The sequence below is a fragment of the Eptatretus burgeri genome, chromosome 13 (assembly GCF_056783735.1).
Source record: "Eptatretus burgeri isolate ZD-2024b chromosome 13, Ebu_testis_v1, whole genome shotgun sequence".
In the NCBI taxonomy this organism is placed as follows: domain Eukaryota; kingdom Metazoa; phylum Chordata; class Myxini; order Myxiniformes; family Myxinidae; genus Eptatretus; species Eptatretus burgeri.
In genome coordinates, this window is record NC_140973.1 from 30,891,917 (window position 1) to 30,914,249 (window position 22,333).

Sequence of the window (22,333 nt, forward strand, 5' to 3'; positions counted from 1 at the left end):
GCACCTTAACACTTCACTTCCACACACTCATGATGACGTTCAAATGTCGGAGAACCTGAAGGATCGACGTTCTGACGTCATCGTCCCGGACGTGAGCCAAGCGACGTTCTTACGTCATCGTCCCGGATGTGAGCCAAGCGACGTTGTGACGTCATCGTTTCGGATTTCAGCCAAGCGACGTTGTGACGTCATCGTCCCGGATGTGAGCCAAGCAACGCTCTGACGTCATCGTTTCGGATTTGAGCCAAGAGAATCATTGGTCGATGGGAAAGTTCAACACGGTGCAGTACATGGAATTTTAACTTGGGCCCGAAGTGCTCATGTCGCTCAGTATTTTTAATACTACTCTCCAGTAATCCGGTCATGTCACTTCCTTGTCGGGCAGGATTTATAAAATAAAATAAAAACACCAGAGCTGTGTGAAACATATTTTCGTTTTTGAAGAAAAATCAAACACGAATTGAGGTTTGTATATTAAATTATCTTTTTTTAATTTCCTTTGTTTGGTTTTACTGCAAGAAATAATAGTCGTAACAATTTTAACTGGCAATAACTTAAGAGCGGTGTATAGCCTTCGCCGATTAAGTCCACTGTTCTCTATTCTGTGCCATGTTTAATTACCTCAGTTTATTTTTTTAGTAAAACACGCGGATAAAAACTATGATTAATTTAAAATGAGCACGTATCCCGTTGTGTATATATGTATATATATATAAATATAATAAATATAATAAATATAATACATGAAAGAAAACAAGGTTGTTGTTGTTGTTGTTTTAAGACACGTGCTGCCGGTCGTACTCGGTCCCCGTTTCTTATCATAAGCAAGGCGGGAATGGCCCGTCGGAAGGAGCACATCTGGTACCCTGATTGAATAAACGTTCTGAATTGTGGAGCTCGCTTGGTCACGGAAGGCATGGCAGGGAATCGTCGAGTCGAAGAAATGAGGAGCCGGGTGTCTCTTGGTGAATTCGGAGTTTCGGACGTAAGGGTTTAAAAAAAAAATCGTTATTTTAAATTTTTTTAACGCAACAGGATCATTCACCGTTTTTATGGTTTTAGGATTAACACAAGGAAACGTTTTAGGGTCATGAAAAAGTCTTGATGTGTCTAATAACCTTTATCTGTAAACTTTAATTCTCTGTCTCTCTGTGTCTCTGTCTCTCTGTCTCTGTCTGTCTGTCTCTGTCTGTCTGTCCGTCCGTCTGCTATCTCCTGCTGAACAGTTGGACAGATATTCACCAAACTTAGTTATGATCACCACGTGGCACGAAGATGCAAAGAGCAGTGTCATTTTGGCCCCGTCCCTCGGTTGGGGTCAAAAGGTCAAATCCCCCAAAATGCAATATACACATTTTTTTAATGTTTTTTTTTTTCATGATACTTTGTATGTCCATCAACATTGGGCAACGCATCAAATACGTGAGGAGTTTTTGTCGATCTGAGCTGTTTGGGTTCATGCCGCAGGGGGGTGGGGACTTAAGGTCACGGGGTCAAAACGGAAATTCTTATTCAACTCGAAATTTGGTATTGGATCATTCCTGGTGGAACTTTTTTTTTCCCATGTCTCGGCTTTGTTTAAGCTGGGAATTGTGGGGATTTGTGATGACGTGCCATAGACTTCATTCTCGTGGTTGCACCGCAAGTTGCTGTTTCATGTGAGTCCTTGGTGGCCTCCTTGGTCTGTGGATACCAGTGTGACCACTCCTCATTTTCATAAACTAGTACGGGCCCGTAGGGGCGGGCCCATAGGTGAGTGCCAGCATGTGCAGCCCTCTCCCGCCCCCCCACTCTCGCCCCCACTCTCGCCCCCCACTCTCGCCCCCCACTCTCGCCCCCCACTCTCGCCCCCCACTCTCGCCCCCCACTCTCGCCCCCACTCTCGCCCCCACTCTCGCCCCCCACTCTCGCCCCCCACTCTCGCGCCCCCTCTCTCGCCCCCCTCTCTCCTCCCTAGTCTCGCCCTTCCTCTCTCCCCCTCCTCTCTCGCCTCCACTCTCATTCCCCTTCTCCCGTCCCCCTCTCTTGCAGATATTGGTCGACAGATAAATGGCCGTAACTTGGGAACTGCTCGTCCAATTCATATCAAACCTTGAAAAGGCACATCCACGGGTCCCCAGCAATATTCCTGGCAAGTTTCAATCAGATCGGACCGTCAATCGTGCAAAAAATAAAAATAAATAAATAAACATTAATTGTGATGTCATTCGTGATGTCATAGCACCGTGTCTTGTCATTGGTTGACAGATAAATGGCCATAACTTGGGAACTGCTCGTCCAATTAATATCAAACCTCGAAAAGGCACATCCGCGGGTCCCCAGCAATATTCCTGGCAAGTTTCAATGAGATCGGACCGTCGATCGTGCAAAAAAATTTAAAAATAAAAATAAATAAATAAACATCTATCTGTAATTCCAGCAATCGCTGTGTGTGTGTGTGTCTGTTTGTCTGTTTGTCTGCGACCGCCGTTTCTCGACGACCGCTGGTCCGATCTCATTGAAACTTGCCAGGAATATTGCTGGGGACCCGCGGATGTGCCTTTTCGAGGTTTGATGTCAATCGGACAAGCGGTTCCCAAGTTGCGGCCATTTATCTATCGACCAATGACAAGACATGGTGCTATGACTTCATGAATGACATCACAATAAATGTTTGTTTGTTTATTTATTTATTTTTGCACGATTGACGGTCCGATCTGATGCTGTGACGTCATTCGTGATGTCATGGCACCGTGTCTTGTCATTGGTCGACAGATAAATGGCCGTAACTTGGGAACCGCTCGTCCGATTGACATCAAACCTCGAAAAGGCACATCCGCGGTCCCCGGCAATATTCCTGGCAAGTTTCAACGAGATCGGACCGGCGGTCGTCGAGAAACGGCGGTCACAGACAAACAGACAGACACACACACAGGGATTGCAGGAATTGTAGATAGATGCCAAGGTGAGCCAATGAAAAAAGCCAAGAATTCACAAGGTTTCGGAAAAGCGATGATAATAGAAAACCTATACGCCAAGGTGAACAACGAATCGCCAAGATCTTGTGAAAAAGCCAAGGAGTGGTCACACTGGTGGATATTATGGTGGCAGTTTTTAAACACACGACCTTCTAAATGATTGACGAATGCTAAATGAGGCCTTTTGTGCACTGTGTGTGTGTTTACACTGACTCGATTCTGCTCGCCAGGCACTTTTAACATGCCTTTCCTTAACCTGTAATTCAAATAGTCCACATAATTTTCAGCATTTCGTCAAAGGAGTGGCAATTCAAAGATGGTGAACCATAGTTCTGTTCCGAAATGCAATTATTCAGACTCACAAATAGGAGAAATATCTGCCGATTTCGATGAAGCTTTACCACAACGTTCATCACCGTGTATGTACCAAAGTTTCTTCATGGTATTAAAAAGAAATCGGGCCGCAAAGGGGTCTACAGGGGTTGTCCCCCCCCCCCAAAATGTATTTGCTTTCTTCTCTGAAACTACATACACAATTTCAATGAAACTTGCCCACAACCTTTATCACCTGTGATGTACCAAAGTTTGTTTAGGGCATTGGAAAAAAAATCCAGAGGTATTTACTTTCTCTCCGTTACATATTTTGTGGGTCATTCATGCCTACCAGTCATTCCCTGGTTATCTTATCCATCCACTACCAGGTGAATACCCAGGAGTATTGCCCCTATGCTTAGTTTGATTCTTTCATCCACCTAATGCTTATAAATTCACATTTACAGCATTTTTTTATTATTACCTTGTATAGGTTTGCAAGCAATTGCTCTTGATTAGTTTGTGCAGTGTTCGCATCTGAGCATATATCCCATGGTGCTGGAATCCGAGGTTCAAATCCCATTGACATTGTTGATGTGTAGATTATTTATAAATTCCGTTTGTAATTCATATGAAAATGTATGTTTATGCATCCTCGTGTCCTCCTTCACATGACGTTTGTTGATTTTTCCTTGAGCACCATCGATAGTTTTCATTTTTGCCATTTCTGTGTCTCATTTTTTTTCACTTTACCTTTAGGTACACAGCACAAATTTCCCTGGAAACTACTCTGGATATGAAGATGCTTGGGATCAAGAGGAATTTGAAAAAGTCAGTCTGTTCAGTATTCCTTTTTTCATTATTGCAGAGGAGCTATTCGTTGGTTAACGACTTCAAATTGTTCCTGATAACTTGCATGCGATCTTTGATCCTGTTCTTCATGCAAATCCCAGGATACTAAACCTGAAGATTTATCCATAATATAGAACCAGTAGAGGTACCTTCAAAGTACACCGCCCCCATGCAAAATAAAGAAATATGTAGCATATCCTCCAGCACGCGACATTGCCGGGGCACCTTCGGTGCCCTGCGATGCCACCACGCACCACATGGAGACGGAATTTGGAGGGAGCGGTGTATAATAATTGATTAATTGCGTAATTAAAATAAATATTTATCATAAAATAATTTCTTACTCAATTGGCTGCCACCGCTGTTTTATCGGCATCTGTAACTTTTTGAAAATTAAGTAATTGATCAAAAAAGGAATAATTGATTAAACAAAAATACCATTTATAGCCAAATCATTTGATCACTGTCGTATCCAAATATCAGCTCCCTCGCTCAAAAGGTGCCCGAGATATTTCCCAGATGAGAAAGAAAATAATTAAGTAATTAATCAATTGATTGATTAATCAAAAAATAGCACTTTTTGCCAAACCACGTTCATTATTGTGCCCAAATTTCAGCTTCCGAGTTCAAAGGATGGCTGAGATATCGCCCGGACAAACAAAGAACAAAACAAGCAAACGGAGTGCAAACTGAGTGCACGCTTTCAGCGTGCATCATCACGGGCACCTTCGGCACCCAGTGATGTCGGGCAGCGCCTGGAGATGGAATAGGGGGGAGGAGGAGGAGATTGGGACAATACTCTGTGCAAAGCTTTGGTGCTGCTTAAGCAGTCTCCTTGGCTATAGGGCATAATGCCGGACAGGTTGCCACTCCGACATACTATACCAGCATGCTGGCACTCATTTTGCCAACCTCAGAAGGATGACAGGCCGAGTTAACCCCACCTGGTATTAATTCAACAGCTGAGCTGGATTTGAACTCGGGACCCGAGGATCCAAAGCCCACCACCCTAACCATTAAGCCAACACCAGGCATGTACAATATAGTGACACATTGGTTATCATCAGAAATTAATCCATAATGTTTTGTCACAAAAGTGTGGAAACGGCACGATAGCACAACATGATGCTGATAAAATGAACCTGCAGATAACTGAGAGGGTTTTCCAAAATAGAAACTGGTTGGATTTTGGGGAAAATCAATATTCATCAAAGAATGATGCCTGCCAGTATGTTGATGGTTGATTACCATCAGTAATTTCCCTGGAAACTACTCTGGATGTCCTGTAAACCACCACCAACTTGAAAAGGTGGTCTGCAGGCTAGGCTCAGGGCCAACATTTTGACCATCGAATGGTCTTTACCCAGAAGCCGTGCCGCCCCTTATCCTTCCTTATTTCCATTACAGATAAGCAAATTCAGTCCTGTAAACTATGCCACAAATGACATACACTCACACCCCCTACATTCCACATTCACACTTATGCCACCCCGAGTGGAGGTTTCCAGATGGTCGTTTTTGGACGGGACACCACACAAACATTATGTCATTACGGAGGGGTATTTTCTTCTTGGTAATTCCTCGACAATCGGGTAAGATGAATATTATTAGCAGTTGGGTTATTGTTTATGAACGTTATGTTGAACAACTCCAGGTGATTTAAAAAAAAAAATTATTCCCCCCCCTCCCCTTCTCTTACTGGGTGTTCAGATGGCTTAGGAACCCCATCCTTCATATACGGCTCCATCCATAGTCTCAGTGGTGGTGTGAGAGGTTGGGTAGGTGGTGCACTCAGGTGCTCTTTCTGCAACCTGCATTATTTTGGACGATCATCTTGTGACCAGAGGAACACTTATCTTGCTCAAAGTCTGAAGCACCTTTTTGCATGTGTTCTTTGCATGAAGTGGTTAGCAGATATGTATTCCCAGTTTTTGATAATGCTGTGTTTTGAGGATCTATTTCTCTGACCTGAATTCAAATGAACAAAGAGTAACAGGTTTTGATTGTCTTCAGTCCTTCATTTGGCACAAGTGAGCAGTCTAACAAAGTTGAGCTGTCATGGTCGAGCCTTCGATGCTGGTGTAGTTCGACAGGGAGAGAGTGTCAGCAGGAGTGTGTGTCTACCCTCAGGAGAGCCAGAAAACAACATCTTTCTAAGCTCAAGTCTGAACTCTCAAACCTCTCTCCCTCCTCCAAATCCTGGTGGCATCTAATTAAATCTGTTTCTGGTGTATGTTCCCCCTCCATCCCCTCCCTTACCTCAAATGGCCGCACTGCTGATACTGCACGTGAAAAGGCTGAATGCCTAAACTCAGTGTTTGCATCTAAATCTTGTGCCCGAAACCCATTGCTTTCAGTACGCACCTTACCAAGTCGCACCCAACTGTCCCTGGACTCTGTGTTCTTTTCTTCTGCCAAAGTGGAGAGCTTGCTGTCAAACCTCGACTCAGATTCTGCAACTGGTCCAAACGGCATCAGCCCAAGAGTCTTAAAAACCTGCTCCGCTGCTCTTGCTCACCCTCTCTCTGTTCTAATCACCCTCTCATTTGCTCAAGGTCATCTGCCATCTGCTTAGAAATCAGCAAACATTACTACCCTGCATAAAAAAGGTGCAAAAACAGATCCCTGCAACGACAGACCAATCAGCCTTCTCCCAATCATCAGCAAGGTTATAGAATCCATCATCACTTCAGACATTAAATCCTTCCTCTTCTCCAATGGCTTGATTTTAGACCATCACTTTGGTTTCAGACCAGATCACTCTACCCTGGATGTGCTGCTTCTGCTCTCCCAACAATGGATGGAGGTACTCAATTCCGGACATGAAATCAGAGCCATATCCCAAGACATATCATGTGCTTTTGACACGGACTGGCACCCTGCCCTGCTCACCAAACTCTCTTCCTATGGTATCCAAGGCCATCTCCACTCATGGCTCGCAGACTTCCTCTTCTGTCGCAGTCAACATGTGGCCCTAAATGGAGTTCTTTCATCCCCTCTTCCTGTCCAGGCTGGAGTTCCTCAAGGTAGCGTTCTGGGCCCTGTTCTTTTTCTGGTTTTCATCAATGATCTCTCCGACTCTGGAAATTCCTCTTTATTGCTTTGCTGATGACTCCACCCTCTGCTGTGCCATCTGTCATCCCTCAGACCGGCAAGCAGCAGCTTCTTCGCTCTCTGAAGATCTGGGTAAAATCACAAACTGATCCAACACGTGGAACATGTCTTTCAATCCGGACAAATCTCACACTCTCACTATGTCTCTCTGAAAGGACCGTTTGGAACCCCCCCCCCCCCGCCCATCTACTTCCTCAACATTCCTCTGGAAGAAGTCCTTTCTTTCAAGCTTCTGGGTCACACTATCTGCCACGAGCTTTCCTGGGAAAGCCACATTTCAAACCTGGCCTCCAAAGCCAGTCGCTGACTGGGAATCCTCCATTGTGCAAAGTCCTTCCTCAGCCCACCTGAGCTCCTGACCACTTACAAAGCTTTCGTCCGCAGCCTGATGGAGTACTGCTCTCCTCTCTGGGCTGGTGCTCCTTCCTGCCTCCCACCTTTCTCGGCTTCACGCTGTGGAAACCAAGGCATTTCGGATCATTGGCATCTCCCGCGGTGAGGCTGAGTCTTTGGGCCTCTCACTCTGTCTCTCACCGCAGGCTAGTCGGTGGTCTTTCTGTCTTCTACCGTCTCCTCTCCAGCCTAGTCCCCTCTGTTCTCTCTGCAATTTGTCGCCACCACATTTCCACAGGGCGCTCAAGGTCCACCAACAACGCCCTTCTGGTAAAACTATCAAAATCACGAATCACTGCTCACCTTCACTCTTTCATTCCTCTTTTTCCCACCTTTGGAATAAATTCCCTCACTCTATTCAATCTATTTTGCCTAATGAAGCCGGCGAAACGTTACCTAAGACCGGTCTGCTCTCCCTTTTTTTTGCTCAAATTAGCGGAGTCGATCGAGTTTTTATCTTTCCAAAACGAAGTTTTGCAAGATATGTTAGTCAGCTTGTATTTTTTTTTATTTTTATTTTTTTTTATTTTTTATTTTTGTTTGTCTGGAATCACGTATAAAAAAATTCTGCAGAGCACAGTTGTCATCGGAAATTTTTGTAACTTCGCATATCAGAGGCCTATAGAGGTCCCTTTCAGTGCACAAAATTTTGAAGGTCAAGGTCAAAGGTCAAGGCCACTTTGGCGCAAATCAGGGGAGTCGACGAAACCCTTATTTTTTTGAGTAATTTTGATCGGATCGTCTTCAAACTTCATGGGAATATAGTTCATGGTCTGGCGCTCAGCTGCTTAATTTTTGGTGGCGATTGGCAATGACCTTCATATGTTTTTTATTTTTTGGCCTGTAATCACGTATAAATCACTCTGCAGGGCACAGTTGTCATTGGAAATTTTTGTAACTTCGCATATCAGAGGCCTATAGAGGTCCCTTTCAGTGCATAAAATTTTGAAGGTCAAAGGTCAAGGTCACTTTGTCGCAAATCAGGGGAGTCGACGAAACCCTTATTTTTTGAGTAAATTTGATCGGATCGTCTTCAAACTTCATGGGAATATAGTTCATGATCTGGCGCTCAGCTGATTCATTTTTGGTGGCGATTGGCCTTGACCCATGGTTAGCGCCTGAGGTCAAACATATTTGACCCCAAGGTCAAATTTTCAAGTTTTAGGAACCATATCGTGTAGTACCTCAAATTGAACACCTCGATGAGTGCTTTCTAGATATGTCAAGCTTGAGACATTATGACGTCATTTGGTGACGTTATGAGGAAAAAGCATATTTTTCATGGTTACTCTGTAGAACGATTCTCATCGGAATCTCTCGTAGGCTGATATTCCTCAAGGAGTCGCTCCTGGTGGATAGCAGCTCTGTTCACCTCAGTGTGACCTTAAAGAAGTCACACGTGGTCACCTTTTGGCAAGATACGGGTCTTTTTTATTTTACTTTTGGTTGGAAGCCCCTTCTTCTTCTATCTATATATATATATATATATATATATATATATATATATATATATATATATACACACACACACACACACACACACACACACACACACACACACACACACACACACACACACACACACACACACACACACACACACACACACACACACACACACACACACACACACTATGCCTGGTATTGGCTGAATACAGGAACTTGGGCACTTGTCAGGAAAGAAGGGAAAATGGATGGAGAAAAATACAGAAAAATCTGAGAGGAAAACCTGTCTCCCTCTGCAAGAAAGCTGAAATTGGGACGGGAATTCACCTTCCAGCATGATGCTGACCCGAAGCACATGGCCAAAGCTACACTGGAGTGGCTGAGGAACGAAAAGATAAATGTCCTCGAGTGGCCCAGTCAGAGCCCCAACCTAAATGCAATCGAAAATCTGTCGCATGACTTGAAGATTGCTGTCCATCAACACTCCCCATGCAACTTGACTGAGCTTGAACATTTTTGTCCAGAACAATGGGAAAATATTGCCCAATCAAAGTGTGAAAAGTTTGTAGAGACCGATCCCAACAGACACAGAGCTGTAATTGCTGTCAAAGCTGCTTCCACCAAGTATTAACTCAAGGGGGTGGACACTTATCCAACCAAGATATTCGAGTTTTGTGTTTTTAATTAATTTTCTGAAATTTGTAGAATTTGTTTTGCACTTGGGAGTTGTGGGTTGTGATTTGTAAATAAAGGTGGAAAAAGTCTGATTTCATGAAATATAATTCCAGGCTTTCAGCAACAAAAGGTGAAAATTTGGAAAAAGGATGGAGACGTGTGTGTGTGTGTGTGTGTGTGTGTGTGTGTGTGTGTGTGTGTGTGTGTGTGTGTGTGTGTGTGTGTGTGTGTGTGTGTGTGTGTGTGTGTGTGTGTGTGTGTGTGTGTGTGTGTGTGTATAGTCCCAAAAAAATGTACTCGCTCTTTAAATGATAATAAATGAGTTGTTTATTGACTTAGAAACAAGATTAATGGTAAAATGGATAAATGCATGTTTACAAATGTTCAAACTGACGACCATCACGTTCCAAACACAGCCGATAACACGGACCAATGGATTCAACAGCGTGACGAATCATTTCATTTGGAACTGCAAGACATTGTTATCTTGCCAAAACAAAGTTTTTGCAAGATATGTTAGTCAGCTTGTATTTTTTTTTATTTTTATTTATTTATTTATTTATTTTTTTTTCGTCTGTAATCACGTATAAAAAATTCTGCAGAGCACAGTTATCATTGGAAATTTTTGTAACTTCGCATATCAGAGGCCTATAGAGGTCCCTTTCAGCGCATAAAATTTTGAAGGTCAAGGTCAAAGGTCAAGGTCACTTTGTCGCAAATCAGGGGAGTCGACGAAACCCTTATTTTTTGTGTCATTTTGATCGGATCATCTTCAAACTTCATGGGAATATAGTTCATGGTCTGGCGCTCAGCTGATTCATTTTTGGTGGCGATTGGCCTTAACCTTCATGGTGAGCATCTAAGGGCAAACATATTTGACCCCAAGGTCAAATTTTCAAGTTTTAGGAACCATATCGTGTAGTACCTCAAATTGAACACCTCGATGAGTGCTTTCTAGATATATCAAGCTTGAGACGTTATGACGTCATTTGGTGATGTTATGAGGAAAAAGCATATTTTTCATGGTTACTCTGTAGAACGATTCTCATCGGAATCTCTCGTAGGCTGATATTCCTAAAGGAGTCGCTCCTGGTGGATAGCAGCTCTGTTCACCTCAGTGTGACCTTAAAGAAGTCACACGTGGTCACCTTTTGGCAAGATACGGGTCACCCTACGAGGTGACATTGGTTTATCTTTCAATTTCCTCTTTCAGCTCATCGACTGTTGCTGGTTTTGAGCTGTAAACCTTATCTTTGAGATATCCCCATAAAAAGAAGTCCATTGGAGTGAGGTCTGGGGAACGCGCAGGGAATTCAACACTACCTATTTGCTCAATCCATCTGTTCAGAAAAGTTGCTTCGAGATAGGCCCTTACATCACAGTGGTAGTGGGGAGGTGCTCCATCTTGCTGAAAGTAAATCTCTTCGTCACCAAATATCTCTTCGACACGTGCACCGACGGATTCTTGCAGCAAGTTTAAGTAAACATCCCCAGTGACAGTTTGGTCAAAAAAGAATGGACCGAGGATGCCCAATGCTGATATCCCACACCACACAGTAACTCCTGGTAAGTTTAAATGGTGTTCCATACTAACATGCGGATTTTCAGGATCCCAGTCGGTGCAATTGTCGGTTAATTGAGCCATTTAACTTGAAGCTGGCCTCTTCGCTCCAAACAATTTTGGATGGAAATGCTGCATCTTCTTCGCATTTGCCCAGGTACCACTTTCAAAATTCAGCTCTCCGGTCAGGATCGTCTTCATTTAGAGCGTGGATTAATTTTGGAATGTAACTTTTCCAATTAATTCGCTTCAAAATGCGATGGGCGCTTGATTGTGGAATTCCTGTCTCACGAGCCATTTGTCGTACAGATTTCCGTGAGGATCGGTGGAGCGTTTCCAGCAATTGATTTTCCTTTGCGGGGGTGGTTGATGACCGTGGTCTTCCTGAACGCTCCTTATGGACATCATGCACAGTTCCATCTGTTTCAAACTCATCTCGGATGCGAGCAATGGTGCGTCGCGTTGGTGGAACTTTGTGAAAATGTCTTCTAAATTGTCTTTGCACTTCCATGATGTTTTTGTGCTTCCAGTAGCACTTTATGATTAATTTTCTTTCTTCAAAACCGAGTCGTACTTCTGCCATTATTATGGTCAATTTCATCTGAAAAGAAATGAAAATTCAATGAGTTATGGGGAGCCAAAATGTGAGTACATTTTTTTTGGGACACCCTGTATATATACATATATATTGTTGCGAATTCGCGCCCGCTGGCGTGCGATCGGCCACGTGACTCGAATCGCGGCACGTCGCCCACCGGACGGACAATTCTGTTGTGACCCTCTCGGACTAACGCCGGGAGCCAGTCACGGGTGGGCCTTTCGGCCTCACCACGATCGTGCCAATCGGCCGCCCGCGTGGGATAGGGTTGTTCGCCAAACTCGACCTACCTAAGTACCCACGCGGCTGGTAGACCGGGCGATCGCACCTCGCCGCAGGTCGACTCCGGACACGGGCCGCTTAAGCGATCCGTTCCGTGCTATCGGGATAACCGAGCGGTGTTATCGTCGGCCTCGACGGTTCCGATTAATTATCGGACGTATTAAGCCCACGACGAACCCGTTACGTGAAGCAAGATGGAGATTCAAACGAAGGAAAGGACGCAGCGAAACGGGGAACAATTCAACATGCAAGCACTTTATTTACACGACACACGGAGAGCACACATATAGCAAATGCAACAAAAGTAACAATGACGCAGAGATACTACCGACTACGTGAGCACACGGCAACACTTAAACAGTTTTACTTTACAGACGGCGCCAACAACACATTTACTCAAAAGCAAAAGAAAAGGCCACCCTCAAAGGCAAGGGGGCAGACGGGGCCTGTGGGCCAATATTTGCGCGGGACCTGAAGGAGCGGTCATGTCCGCGAGACCGGGTGGGTCCTACCCGCGTCTTCGTGATGAGCCGCAAATGTGGCAGCGCGGCGGTGCCCCTACTTTGTGCTCCTTCGCGGGTTTCGTTGGCACCGCTTGGAGTGGGGTGGGAACGGGGCCCCGTTTTCGCACTATCTCAGCGTGGGGGAAAAGGGGAATTGTTGATGCTCTGGGGAAGAAGTATAGCTGGCTTGCTTGGGTCCCGTGACGAACGATTCCACCGTGACCTCGTCGCCGACCGCCGTCTTCCTTGCCTCGGACCCGAGCTCCTCGGACTCTTCCCCCAATTCTCCTCAGCCGATTTCCAAAAAACACCTGGACGCCCTCGCCTCCCGACTCCACTCCGCGCTCCAACCCGACTTGACTGCCTCGCAAGAACAACTCTTGCGCAACAACTCTTCTTTCTCTCTGCCCCAAAACTCTCTTCGCTTTTCTGCCACTCCACTCTGCTTTTCTGCTCGGCGTTTTATAGGCCGGCAGGAGAACCCATATGCAAATTTCCGGATCAGGACGAGCTCGGGGGCGGAGCCACGCTCGCCCATTGGACGGAGAAAAAGGGGCGTGAATCTCCCCGATCCTAGAATTTGCATATCTCGATTCCACACAGACACGCCTGGAGGTGGGGCCAAGCCGCCCCGCGCTTGCTGATTGGACGGATCAGAAGTGGGCGTGTGGCATTCCTGATCCGAATTCTCCTCGGAAAGGCCGCATTTTGCACTCGCGGCTCGGCGCGTATCTTGTACGAGCCCAGGACAGCCCGACACTCGGTGCTCACAGGTGGTGCGGGAATGGCTGCAGAAGGAGAGAGGTGAAGGTGGTGGAGGGTTTATGGTGGTGGTTTATGGCCATGGTGCCGTTTGGAATGGCGGTGATGCGATGTTTGCGGGAGCGAGTTGTGAAGGTAAAGATCGTGGCTGTTGGCGTTATTGTTGTTGTGGTTGGTGGTTGTTGTGTGATGGCGGTTGGGACATGGTTGGTTCAAAATAAAGATGGAACAGAAAAACGGCTATCTCAAAGCGTCGCAGCCCGAATGAATCATTTATTTCCTCTAAACAACGGGTTTGGGGCTAACTACACATGTACTTACAGAGATATCTCACCTATGGAACCTGAATGGTGGTTTGCGAATTTCCACAACCGTAACAATATATTATATGAATGGTGTTGGCTTAATGATTAGGGTGGTGGGCTTGGGATCCCAGGATCCTGAGATCAAATACCAGGTGGGGTTGACTGTGCCTGTCATCCTTCCGAGGTCGGCAAAATGAGTACCAGCTTGCTGGTGCTGTGTCGGAGTGGCGACCCGTGCAGGATTGTGCCCAATTGCCCAGGAGACTGCTTCGGCAGCACCAACGCTCTGTGATATGTTTCCCCATATTTCCGCAGGGCGCTCAAAGTCCAACAGCAACACCCTTCTGGTAAAACTACCAAAATCAAGAATCACTGCTCACCTTCACTCTTTAATTCCTCTCTCTCTTCCCACCTTTGGAATAAAATCCCTCACTCTATTCAATCCCATTCTTCCCTCCAGGCCTTCGAAACAGCTGTTCACCACCCTCTTATCATCCCCCATCCAAATCCTCGATCTTTTCTACCCCCGATAATCCACCCAAGCCCACCTTCAAATTCCCTGCTTTCCTTCCTGTAATGTCCATCTTGTATTCCCCGTGTTCCCCGCCCCATCCCTCTCCCTTCCACAGATATCCAAATGTCTCTGTTCCTCACTGTTTTGTCCTTCCCACTCCCGCCCCTCTTGTCTCATGCCCCCCTTGCTGTGTGTTATGTGTTAGCTCTCATATGAGCCTCGACAGGTATACAAAAAATAAAGAAAAGAAAAGTGGGTGGAATGGTCAATTTCATCAAGGAAACAACCCTGAAAATGAAAAGAGAGGTAATCCTGTCGGACAATGATGATAATCGGTGATTTTTTTTTTGATTTCCTCATGCATGGTATTGGCTTAATGGCTAGAGTGGGGGGCTTGGGATCCTTGAATCCTGAGTTCAAATCCTCCTTGGCTGTTGAATAAATACCAGGTGGGGTTAACTCTGCCTGTCATCCTTCAGAGGTGGGCAAAATGAGTACCAGCTTGCTGGTATCCTGTGTCGGAGTGGCGACCCGTCCAGGATTGTACACACTAGCCAAAGAGACTGCTTAGACAGCACCAACGCTCTGCACAGAGTATGGTCCCAATGGATGGATGGATTGATTTCCTCAGTGTCAGATTACAGCGTGTGGGCTGTAAAGTTAGTCATGCTTGGAGTGACACTGATATACTAAATGTGAAGACTGCTGTTGAGGTGGCGAATGCGACTGACGTTGTTTTATTTGGACAATGTTTTAGTTAGACACAGACCTGATGGGCCTTCTCTGTTATCATGCAAATGTTGGATAGATTTCACTCCCAAACCAAAAATAAATTCCGCATGTGGTCGAGGGTACTAGTCCAGCAGCGTAGTCTGATATTTCAGATCAATTGTTCAAATTTGCATAAAAGTACAATAAGAGCTAAATCAGTAATGAACCCACTAATGGTGTCAAAATACCGGACTCTTACAAGGTGAAGGGGAAATGCAACAGGCAAGGACTTTAACAAGGCTCGAGGTTTTTCTTCATCACAATGGTGTCATGCAGGCTGGTGATGATGACAGCAGGCAGGACAAAGGCGAGAGGAAGACTATGAGCTGTGATGCCAGGGAGATGGCGTCCTCAGTCTCTCGAAGGCTCCTTGTTTGGGTGATGAAACGGAGAGAGTGCACGCTTCAGTTTTTATCACTTGATGGGATCATCCACGACTGGTCCCCATTGGCTGATCCCCAGGACCGTGGACTGCCAAAATCTGGGACCCCACCCCTGCAGAACACAGTGACGCTTATCCCGGGGTCCTTTATGAGGTTGTTATAGAACTGCCATACCTGGTCGGGGTGGTTTCAAAGCATCTGTTGATGTTCTGTAGAGCACTTTTATAGCGCTATTTGTGCCTTTCTGTGGCCACCAGTGCTCCACCCGGCCTCGCCTCTTTACAGGAGGTTTTGCACAATACTCGCACCGTATTCTGCTACATAATAGACGTTCACTGTTTCTGTGCATGTTTGACAGATGACTTACCTCTACAGATATCTAATTCAGGAGTAATGCGAACCTGCTCAATCACAGGCTGTACTATTCTTGCCATAATCTATCTATGGATTACCCACCCCTCCCCAACCCCTTCCACTTAACAATGTTACACCCATCATTCTGAAGAGGAAGAGTGAAGAAGAGTACCAAAAAAAATGCTTTCATATTTCCTTCCATAATGAAAGAGCAATTAGTAATTTTGTTTGAGAATTGATTAATTAATAAGCATTGAATATGTGGTTGTCATTGATGAAAAAACATTTTAATCATCACTCGTATTTTTACCAGGTTTCTAAACATTGCATAATTAATCGGTCATCTTGTTGTTGCAGAATTTTCGAATTGATGTGCTGAAGATGTCAGCAGAAGAAATAGAGTTTGACATGATTGGGATTGATGCTGCCATTGCCAATGCCTTCCGGCGAATTCTCTTGGCAGAGGTGAGGTTGATTAGCAGGAAATAGGTTTAAAGTGTGGTATATTTCTCATTCTTGAATTACAGTGCTGTGCTTCTGGACCGTGATTCATACGTGCAGCCTTCGGCCTGTTTTCATGCCATTGTTGAGTGCTACAATAGTTTGGGTTCAGACTATTCTCACTTTATGGATTGTACTTGTTTAGGTACCAACAATGGCTGTGGAGAAGGTGTTTTTGTACAACAATACTTCCATCATTCAGGATGAAATCTTGGCTCATCGCCTTGGCCTTGTCCCATTCAGGGCTGACCCCCGTCTCTTCGAGTTTCGTTCTGAAGGTGTGAATTGCATGATAGGCATTATTATATATAGTTATGGAGACGTTCACGCTTTTCTCAGGCATTAAAGGGTTTCTGGGCCACTCAATACTGACCTCAAGCAGTTAGATGAGATGGCAGCAAGCTTGGTCCTATAATGACCCATTCTTATCTGGCAGTGAGCTATCGGTGAGAACAGATACGAAACCTGTTGCAAATCCCATCAGAAAGATACGTCACTGTTTTTTGTAAGTTTATCTTGAACATGTACATTTAATTCAATGTAAAACTAACTTGTGTGATTGTTAATCTATCTTGAAATGAATATCTCTGTGTACAAAATACACATCACAATGTAAATCTGAAGGAGTGTGCATTCAATGCCCCTGGACCAAAACGAATTTGATAAACCTTCTGATTTTGTGAATACAGCTTCAAATACCTTGATATTTAAGAAGGTGTGTTTAAAAAAGTGAACATGAATAATGTTGACTTATTTTGCCAAGAGAATATCGAGCTCTCAATGTCAAGTCGAGTGTGGTGGAGAGGCGTGATATATTTTTGGTATTTCAAGTCGATTATGAATACAGGATTGATGTTGCGACTGAAGTCCTTATTTGTTCGGCCTGTGTGGGGCCGATGTCCTTGCCAATTTTCTCTGTCCGAATAAAAACAAGGCATATGCCACTATGGCGGGTCCTCTCTCTGACATCATGTCTGCTCAGGATGTTTACACACAAAATGTTTCTGCCTTGGCGAGTACAAGGCCCAAAACCTGGTTGTACTCACTGGCGCACAGAATATGTTTCTATTCCCCCTGCCTGCAGTGAGTGAGGATGAGAGGAATAGAAATGGTGTGATGTTAAACCAACAAATTGTGATGCATATGGGTTTGACTTCGTATCATAATGTATTCGTAGGTGTTGAGGTGTTTGGTAGTGCGGAAACGTCTGGTTTGGGATTGCTCCGTGTGTAGGTCGAATCTACAGCTGCTCATTCCACCTCGATCAGAATGAAGTTTTTCCGAACCGGATCCGTCATGTTTTTTTTTTGTTATATGTTCGTCCGTGTGCTTTGTATTTTCATCAAAATTGTTCCGTGACAAATCGTACCTTGCAGTGGATATTGTTGAATTCGTTTTTCATGGACCCTCGGCCTACTCCTCGGATAGCGAGGTGCTAAATGGTTTTTTTTTTTTTCCTCTTTTTTTTTTTTTTCCCCCAAAATTTTTTGTCCTTCCTGCCCTTTCAACGCTATCCTTTTCCCTCTCGCTTCAAAAATATAATAAAATGAAATAGAATAAAATATTGCACTTGGCCATGATCTTATTCTGCCTCAGACCTGTAGTTTACACATCTCATTTTCCTCTGTCATTTCCTCACTGTCTTCAGTGAAGAAAGTGCTTCTTTCTTTCTTCCTTTAAAAGCTTTTGAAAACATTAAAATTATTCAATTTCCTTTTCTCTCTGGCATGAGCATGAAACATGCTCTTTGCTCTTCGTCATGATCTACTTTTCTTTTTCACAAGGCATGCATTGCAAACTTGTGTCTCACCGAACTGCATGGTCTGTCATCCATCCTCCAGTTCCCACAGCATGAGCTTTCTCTGTGCCTTAAACACCAATTCCTTCAACTCATCCCATGATCTTTATCTTAGATTATTAAATATTGATATCTTAAGTTCTGTTTGCAGAGGTTGTCTGTACAAAACGATCAAATACGCTTCTGGTATGGTACAGTGTTAAATGCCTCTGTGTCAGTTCCCTCCCCTACATCTACTACAAGCCTGCATCCTTCTGACCCCACCCCTCCGACATTCCCCTTTTTTAGCGTCTCTCCCCTTCATGCATCCTCTCACGCAATCCTCTCCAAGCTGCCCCCTCACCTCACCGTCTCCAATGCATCCCACCCCCTTTGTCGTCCGCCCCCCTCCTTTGTCGTCCTGCCCCTCCCCCCTTGCCGTCCATAGGCGATCATACCTGTAAAGTTTTGCCACGATCTGTTCAGCTGTTACTGAGAAGAAATTTTTTGAAGATTTTATGTGAAAAAACATGACCTCAATTTTTTTTGCCAATTCCAATTTAGCCCAAGATGACCCTCAAAAATTTTCATATTGATCAGATAAAGTGTTTGATTAAATTATGATGTCATAAGTGAGACACGTATGATGTCATCGAAAAAATCACCCTGGTTTCCCATGGGGAATACTTAACATGTGCCAAGTTTCAATGTTTTTTTTCCATGAAGTTGTTTCGGAGATGCAGAGATCCAAAGTTTTTCCTTTTTTCCAGCATTGCTGCCACACCACGTGACCTATGACATCATCGTTGTCACAAAAATATTCGGCATGAGTAGTCTCATCAATGGTGAAAATTTCGTGAAAAGAAAAAACCATGCCGCCCCGCTTCGATACAACCCCGCTTCGATTGGACACCTGACTCACGACGTCCTCTTAATCAAATCAGAATGGGTGGCCAATCACGTCTTTGGAGTTTTGTTTTGATCGGACAAGGCTTTTTGTCCAACATGCCTGTGAGACCATGTGACCGATGATGTTGAAATTTTCAACCAATAATCCCCATGCTGAGTCGATCATATTAAACAAAATTATTTCTCTGAAACCGTTTAGCCTTTCAATGTGAGACTTTGTAGTGATCCACTACTGTTGCTACAAATATTTTATTAAACAATGATCTCATCAATCACATGATTATGGCAGCCACGTTGGTTTTGAAGAAATAATAAAGCAATTATTTCTCTGAAACCGTTTAATCGATCAATACTAGACCGCAGTTATGATCCACTACCCTTGTTGCATACATTTGACTTAAAAATGACGTTTTCAGTCACGTGGTGTGGCAGCCACATTAGTTTCCAGGAAAAAATTAAAAATATATATTTCGGAAACCACAGTCGCAATCACCACGTGACCTCTTACATCGTCATTTCCACAATGTATTTAGGTATATTATGGTTTGATGATACTTGGTAAATTTTGCTTCAATCGGATATGCAGTTCCAGAGAAAACATTATTTAATATTTTTATTCAATCCAATAAGGCCGCCGAACCACGTGACAAAATTTTTTCTTGATCATCCTAATATCCCCAAGTCATGGAGAACATGTCTGTGAAGTTCCCCTTCAATCTGTCCAGTCGTTCTGGAGAAGATTTTGAAGGTTTGAGGGTAAATCCAAGATGGCTGCCAGACCATGTGACCTATGACATCATAGTAATCAAACTTTATTCAGCATGGATAGTCGATCATTTGTGTGTTTTCACTTCGATCTGTAAAGCGGTTCTGGAGATTTTTATTTAAAAAAATTTTTTATTTTTTTTTATTTTTTAACAATATGGCTGCCAAACCACGTGATGGATGACATCGTAATTTTTTTTCTGTGTTGAAATATTTCCCGAGATGAACCTCAATTTTCATACTTGTCGAATTTTGACTGAGATACCACTTCACCGATGATGTCATAGTCAAATCGCTCTTATTCCCCATGCAGAGTAGTTACCAGGTGCCAAATTTCATTTTTTTTCCATCTTGTGATTTAGGAAATACATAGGTCTAAAGTTTTTATTTGTTTTTGTTTTATTTCCCGTTTTTACAACATGGCTGTCACCCAACATCGTGACTGACCTTTGACATAGTTATCATTAAAAAATTCTGCATGATTTCCATCTATGGTAAAAAAAATTCATGTAAATCTGATAAGCAGTTGCAGAGAAAAGAAAATGTGTATGTACGTACCGACGGACGGACACCCCAAAAACATAATGCCACCGGTGACATCGTCACCGGAGGCATAAAAATACAAAAACTTTTTGTTCTAAATTTCAAATTTTTTTTTTAATTATTTTTTGCCTAAAACACTCCACGGCCCTCACTGATGAACCTCTGAAAGTTTGACGAATATCTGTTCAGCCATCTCTAAAAATGGTGACTTGCACACAAACAGCTCTTATATTATAGACTTGCAAATACACCCCGTCACTTCACTGACGACAATATTCTGGGGGGACGGAGGGATGCAGGGGTGGACAGGAGGGAGGGGAGGGGCTTGGGAGGAGGTAAGTATAAAGGGAGGGGGTTCTGAACTTGCTTGCATTTGGTCGGGGGCCTTGTGGAGAAAAGAGGGGGGGTGGGGGAGGGTAGTACAGGATTGAACGAAATGGGTTACGGTAAAACAGAACGTTAGTACAGCATGAGGAGACTGCCCAGAGATATCCATATGTCCATGGGGGTGGAAAGGGGAGGAGGTAAGTGTGAGGGGAAGTGAAAGCGACCTGAGGGGTGGGGAAGGGAAGGGAATGGCGATTAAAATGTGCCCAAACAGAAACGTTTTCTTTTTAACGGCTCTTTGCATTTAAAACCCACACTATCTACCTGGCAAAGGCCTTCCTGCCTGCCTGCCTACATGCAGCCATTTTGGCACCCCTCCGGTTGGCTCACTCCAAATCTGATTTGTACATGCAAGACCCTGGGGAAGCTGTTTTAAATTGAAAACTTAACAGTCCCCTTAACAGAGGTGAATAGGTGTGGGATGAGGGACTGGAGGAATGGGTGGTACCTGCAGTACTTCGTCTTCCATTGGATTTGAATTTAATTTTTTTAATCCCATTCTGAATTCAATTGAATAATGATAAATGTCATGGGTCAGGGTCAAGTGTCCAATCAAAGCAGGATGTCTTGGTACCCGGTCATCACCATCAGGAGTTAGTGGCAGTTCTAGTTATGTCTTGTTAATTGCGTAACAGCAGTACACAAACACCACACAAAACAAGTCCCGGTGAGGGTCTGCAATCTCTGATTGCTCTTTTTCTTGTTTGCTTTGCCTTCCTAACTCTGGAAAGGTCCCCACGGATAACCACGCCACGGTATCACCATGGAAGCTTGTGGAGATTGAAGCTTGAATAGCGCTCCAAGCAAGCATTCCAACGGAACGGTTGAAGAAACTTTTAAAAAGGAAACATTAAATTTTGTTATATGTATCTATCTATGTCGAAGTGACGGGTTGTTAAATAAAATAAGATCGTACAAAAAGGGGAAACGTTGAAATAATATTGCCCATTTTCAGCGACCGAGGCACTGCTCGAGGGACCGCCCAACAACCCAGGGCTGAACGCAGCCAAGTGTAGGGCCTGAACTTTGTTCAAGTCGATCAATATATTCAGTGACTGCAAATATTTTTGCTGTGTACGGCCATGGCTTGGAAATGAACAACCATGCATGTTGTATAGTGCTCGCCAGGTGGCTTAAGCACTCCAACAAAACGGTTGATAAGGAACGGCTGGCTTCTTAAGCAATTAGCGATCGCCAAACTGTCATATTGACACCATGCACCCTGAAACGCCCGGAATGTCAAGCAATGTCTGACCTGGACATATGGACACTTTATTTATTTATTTATTTATTTATTTATTCATTTCTAAAGCAGTCAGAACTGCTGCTGAGGTCAATTAAGAAGTTTAAATTTTGAAATTCGGCTCAAATTGAGATTGTCGAGGTTATGGCACATGCGGAAATGAAATGAAGCCATGAACGCTCACTGGTGTCTCCGGGCGTTGATGAGCGTTGCAATCTATCCAGCAATTCAAAGCTATGATGATCAGGCATTCACTGATATGAGTGAGGAAAGTGGGGGGGGGGGCTTTATCATTGAGAAACCGTTGCGGCCTGTTCCAAGTCGAAGCTTTGTTGAGCAGACCAAAAAAATTGTGGCTTCAAACCCCAGTGAGGGACAGCGAGGTGACCAAGGATAAGCCTTGATAAAGGATAATTAAATAAGGCT

The 22,333-nt window shown here is 44.1% G+C and overlaps 1 protein-coding gene across 9 annotated transcripts in view; it reads left to right on the top strand.

The window, feature by feature from the left end:
- The first annotated feature begins 763 nt into the window (after positions 1-763).
- Positions 764-22,333, top strand: part of POLR1C (RNA polymerase I and III subunit C) — a 42,779-nt gene continuing 21,209 nt past the window's right edge. For 7 of the 9 annotated variants that reach the window (XR_015050672.1, XM_085851920.1, XM_085851917.1 and 4 more), the window contains exons 1-4: positions 764-985; positions 4,029-4,100; positions 16,140-16,247; positions 16,429-16,561. Coding sequence is in view for 8 of the 9 variants with exons in the window: in XM_085851920.1 (XP_085708046.1) it covers positions 917-985; positions 4,029-4,100; positions 16,140-16,247; positions 16,429-16,561 (382 nt within the window). In the remaining variant the exon portion in view is untranslated. Of the gene's footprint in view, positions 986-4,028; positions 4,101-11,357; positions 11,763-16,139; positions 16,248-16,428; positions 16,562-22,333 lie in introns of those variants that run through there. The other 2 variants (XM_085851922.1, XM_085851921.1) reach the window with 2 other exon arrangements.